Source organism: Crocuta crocuta, unplaced genomic scaffold (genome assembly GCF_008692635.1).
Source record: "Crocuta crocuta isolate KB4526 unplaced genomic scaffold, BGI_CrCroc_1.0 scaffold30, whole genome shotgun sequence".
Classification (NCBI taxonomy): Eukaryota; Metazoa; Chordata; class Mammalia; order Carnivora; family Hyaenidae; genus Crocuta; species Crocuta crocuta.
This window is the reverse complement of record NW_027528345.1, coordinates 6,650,341-6,655,568: the sequence shown is the minus strand read 5'-3', so window position 1 is coordinate 6,655,568 and position 5,228 is coordinate 6,650,341. Positions and strand designations below refer to the sequence as shown.

Below are 5,228 nucleotides of genomic sequence, written 5' to 3'. Positions count from 1 at the left end.
CTTTTAAATCTCAACGCGGTCCGTTTACACTAAAAAAAAAAAAAGTTCAAAAGGATCAATACTGTTCCGGACAGCGACGTCCGCAGGTTCTGGGGGGGCCGGGGCCGGGGCCGATTCCGATCCCTCTCCCAGATCTATCCATCTCCATAGGCCCTTCTTTGAGGCCTACAGCTTCTGCCTAGCCTTGAAGCCTAAGATGGCTATTTGGAGACAGGTCCTGGTTTCTTTTGTTAGCTGTATAAACCGAGGGCGACGGGGCCGAGGCTGTGCCCCCGGCTGCCGGGATCATTTCGCAGCCGATTATCGATGTTAAACCTGCCCGCGCTAATTTTGAGTTGCACGAAAACTGCTCTCAGAGTCTGTGTGTCTCTGNGTTTCCATCAGTTATAATGGGTTTCACACACAACCAATTATGAAAATACTGAATCCGCAACAGAGTACAGGTAGGTTTATAAAAGAGTGCTCCTATTTAGAAAGAGACATTTTTAGTTAAAGGCAGAAAATTGTTATGTAAAAAAACCACAAACATTTTTGGGAGTTATAGTTAAGCTCCTAGTTGATATCCTCAGTAAAATATGTATCTTCAGTGAATGAACTATCTTGGAGTGAGTGAGATTTATTTCTACTTTGGGGCAAATTTAAGTTGTTTAAACACGATTTCTAAGACACAACATGAACCTAGCTGAGCTCTGATCAGTCTCACAACCTTCTCCACTTTCCACTCCTCCTTTCTACACGTCTGCATGTCCTTTAAAACGTAACAGAATATCAGAAGATAGCAAAATCAGGTTTGTTCAAAATGAAAGGATACAGTTTACAAAATTAAATTTAAAAATGCATACACCAATAATTTATTTAAACACAGCTGTCCTTTCAATCTCTATATTACTTTTCTTTTTCTTCCTTGAAAAAAGCAAGCAATGTCTGCTTACCAATTCTGTTTAGCAACTCACAAACTTAGAGTATCACTTTATTTATTACAATTATGAAATATTCTTTCATTTAACATCAAGAGATTCATTAAATGCTTCCTCTTAAAAGAGGATACGTACATGGTGTACACTAACTATAGAACACATGAGTGTATTCATTCTATTTAATTGATAAATGTAAACTCTTCCTGTTGGTATAATTTAAGAGAAAGCTTTATTCACCAACTGGGAAAAAATAGAATAAATTCACAATGCAACTGAAAATTCATTCTGGTGGTTACAACTCTACAGGTAAGTTGCTGACTACTTTAAAGGTAGGTGCATGTAAAAAAATCACTTCATATTATAAGAAAATCAGTACATCAGTATATAGTTTTGTATAATAAATTTTTTAATGTCCAAGATATTTCACCTCCTTTCCAAAAAATCAAGTTTTATGACAGATATCAAGTCAGCCTTGACCATAGCTATAGTAATGGTCATATAAGCTACAAGAAAATCCTTCAACTAAGTATTGGAAATAGTTACCTAAATCTTCGTAGCAAGACTTCAAATTTTTAAATGGGACTAAGAGTAGTAAATCGTCCCCCAATCTCTGCACCAAAACAAAACAAAATAAAATTCACTGAGTAAATACAGAACACATTGTGTATATTGGCCATACATTAACCATATGCAACTTCCAACTAGATTTTAATTTCTTAAAATCATTTGTGACTAACAAACTGAATTCAAAATAGACTGATTAAATGTTATAGAACATGTGCCAGGAATACAACTTTTTTGTCCAATTAACAAACACCCCTAAAGTCATTTGGATATATTTTTTTGCACTTGAATCTTTCCAACTACAAAATGTGGGAAATATTCCGTTATCATATTTTATACTTATAGGGATATCCTAATAATAAGCATTTGTGGAAGAAATTGAGACGTACAGGCCAAGAAAAGAACTAAGTGGAAACAACATAGATGTACATCAGAGAGGATTAATACTCAATTTTTAAATAGAGTACTTTCACCCATTACCAGTAGGTACTAACATTTAAAACACTGAATGCCAATGTTAAAACATCAGTTGCATTTTCAATTTTAGACTTTGAGAAATTTTTATACTCAATCTAAAACTGAATAAATGTATGTTTGCTATAATCAAGCAAACTTTTACAGACCGCTAAACTCAAGTTTCTACATTCAATAACTGTCTATGTTTGTAATCAAAACAAACATAAAAATGTTGGAATATATACATGGCCAGCATACTAGTTTGCTCTTCTTTATCTAAGTGTCTGTAATACCCTGAAAATACATCAGACCTTCATACTGGCTATATACCTGGCTAACAGCCATCCATCTAATTAATAATAAAATTATAGAGGAATGTCAGCAAATATTAAACTTGTAGAATAAATGAGAACTAACATGTAATAGTCTTACAATAGGCCAAATGAGAAAGCAGTTCTTATTTTAAAAAAATTATCTCACCTGTGATTTATAAAGCATACTGCATTATCTGCTCATATATCCAAGAGAGAACTCACAAAGTCACTTGATTACTATTTCTTACTATGAAGAGGGACTCTTATAGTTAAAATCACAGAATTACTGTGAAAGCTTGGCATCCTGTCTGCCAGTTAAGATTTTTCAGAGGAAGGTGTAAAACCCAGCATAATACATGTCCTCTAATTACACCACTCTGGAAAAAAAATCTTTCAAGGTTGGTAGTACCCAATCTTTGACCAGCATATTTCTCTTGTGTTTCTTTACAAGCCATGCAAATCTTCACATGGTTTTATTTTCCAAAACAAATGCTTCAACTTTTTTCCTCGTAGCCTAGCTACAACCCTACAAAAACAAACCTGGAGAGTGACATATGGAGGAAAAACAAGTTTAGCTAAGGATATAGTTCAAAAAGCAGCTTCTAATAGGAGCATAAAGCTCAAATTGATCTGGGAACAATGTAAAGAGTTGCAAACAACCCTGAAATTACATACTTAAAAACAGTACTTGTAAGTAATCAGTGAATGATATTATCTCAGGATAGAAATCACTACTGGCAAAACAGTATTTATGTAACTTGTTAAAAACTGGAATTCAAGACAATTAATTAATTGATTAATGTAACACTCGGTTAGTATGCATATAAATTTGTCAGAAAAACATATCACGAACCATATATATCATTTAGTACCCTCTGGATATTAAATTTCAATCAATCAATCCAATAAATATTAGGCGTAACTTTAAAACGTGTTGTACTTTAAAATCCAAACAGTTCAAACACATTACCCGAAAACCAAGACCTGTATTAATAATACTCCTCTCAACATTATAAATGGAAATGGGCAAGCGAAGATCACCATAAATATAAAATTCTCTACTTCTCACCACATCACTCAATCAATTGTTTTGGGGGGTTAATTTTACTTTGTTTTTCACTTTAGACCTTTATTTAAAAATGTACCCACACACACTGTCCAGACACACACACTAGAGTAAATAACAACTAGCCATTCTTAGTATTTTCCAGACTTCTCTGCAACTCAGTAACTATCCAAAAAGTTCTGTGAACTCTTCAGCTTCAAACCTGAAGTCAATCTAAGATAGCCAATAGAAAGTACACCTGGGCAATTACTGCATTTCCTACTTGAGAATGCTGAACTTAACACAGACTATTTACATTTGGGTACTGCATTTGGAGCAATGAGAAGTGTCAAACTCAACTATGCAGAAGCTACGTTAACTAAAAAAAAAAAAAAGGCTATCCCTTAATATCATTATCAAAAAGCAATAAATATGAAGAGCATTATTTTAGTTTTAAATAACCACCACCAACTAAGGACCCTCCATGAGTAAGTAAGCATTAAAAATAAAAGATGACCCCATGATAGGTTACAATATGAAAATATTCCTAGCAGAAAACAATAATAATAATAATAATAATAATAATAAAGTTTAATCAGGAAATACCTTTTCTGAAGTGTATCACATATCAAGTGAATAAAAAATTTACTTTGTCATATACGGTCAAAAAAGGGAGAAAATGAAAAGATAACCCAAATCATTGTACGCCACTTCATAATCTTCCTACATATATAATAATCCTTCTGAACGTTTTTAAGTCACTCAAAAATTCCAAAGAACTTACTCTAAAAACTGCTGGTCACCTAAGGCACCAACACGTTATGCAGTGCAGAAACAGTCTACTGCAAAACCACTCCGTTACACGGTTCCACACAAGAGGTTTCATTTTTTAAAAATCTTAAAGTCAGAATTTTAAAAGGCAAAGGAGTTTGGAAGGCCAAGAAAAAATTTTCCCAAGGGATACAAAGTTTCATTAACTATCTTAACTCTTTTACTAAGCATCACCTCTCTGCCCTTCCGTGGATATCAAGCAATCAATAACAATGTCACAAAAGAATGTTTACCAAGATGGGGGGTAGGGTGTCACCTGTAAAGATCCTGTATGAAAAATGTAAACAATCCTAAAATAGGTGAGGAAAACTTTCACCTTCCCACAACCTCGCTTTATGGGTAGCTGATGTTTCTCAGACGGAAAAAATGGACAGAAGTTTGGAGACTGTCTGGTGTGCAAGGTTGGTTTGGGGGCTCTCTTTTTGCTAAAAACAAATCTCCCCTTAAGTCCCTCGATTCCAAATACTGTGGAAGAGTCACTACTACTCACCGCAAGTAATACTGTTTTAAAGCAAAGGCAGCGTTAGAACAACTTCTGGGAAAGTTGAACTCTTCAACAATTTCTCCCCACTGATTCTTCTCAGAAACCTGTTAAAAACACAGCCACACTTGTCTGAGAGTGCACCATCCAAGAAAACTCTAACCTAACTGAAATAAATACCCATTCTACAGAGANCTTTTAAATCTCAACGCGGTCCGTTTACACTAAAAAAAAAAAAAGTTCAAAAGGATCAATACTGTTCCGGACAGCGACGTCCGCAGGTTCTGGGGGGGCCGGGGCCGGGGCCGATTCCGATCCCTCTCCCAGATCTATCCATCTCCATAGGCCCTTCTTTGAGGCCTACAGCTTCTGCCTAGCCTTGAAGCCTAAGATGGCTATTTGGAGACAGGTCCTGGTTTCTTTTGTTAGCTGTATAAACCGAGGGCGACGGGGCCGAGGCTGTGCCCCCGGCTGCCGGGATCATTTCGCAGCCGATTATCGATGTTAAACCTGCCCGCGCTAATTTTGAGTTGCACGAAAACTGCTCTCAGAGTCTGTGTGTCTCTGTGTCTCCGCCTGTGCTAGAGCGGCAGCGGCGGCAGCGCTGACTCGCGAGCGAG

At 36.1% G+C, this 5,228-nt stretch overlaps 2 protein-coding genes across 2 annotated transcripts in view; both read right to left on the bottom strand.

The window, feature by feature from the left end:
• The window catches only part of LOC144222951 (AT-rich interactive domain-containing protein 2), a 166,141-nt gene extending 165,852 nt beyond the window's left edge, over positions 1–289 (bottom strand). The window contains exon 1 of the mRNA XM_077753660.1: positions 245–289. Within this exon, the coding sequence (XP_077609786.1) occupies positions 245–289 (45 nt within the window). The remainder of the gene's footprint in view (positions 1–244) is intronic.
• Positions 290–4,511: 4,222 nt separating this feature from the next.
• LOC144222692 (AT-rich interactive domain-containing protein 2-like) overlaps positions 4,512–5,228 on the bottom strand; it is a 1,799-nt gene continuing 1,082 nt past the window's right edge. The window contains exon 3 of the mRNA XM_077753244.1: positions 4,512–4,715. Coding sequence (XP_077609370.1) covers positions 4,614–4,715 — 102 coding nt within the window. The 3' untranslated portion in view covers positions 4,512–4,613. The remainder of the gene's footprint in view (positions 4,716–5,228) is intronic.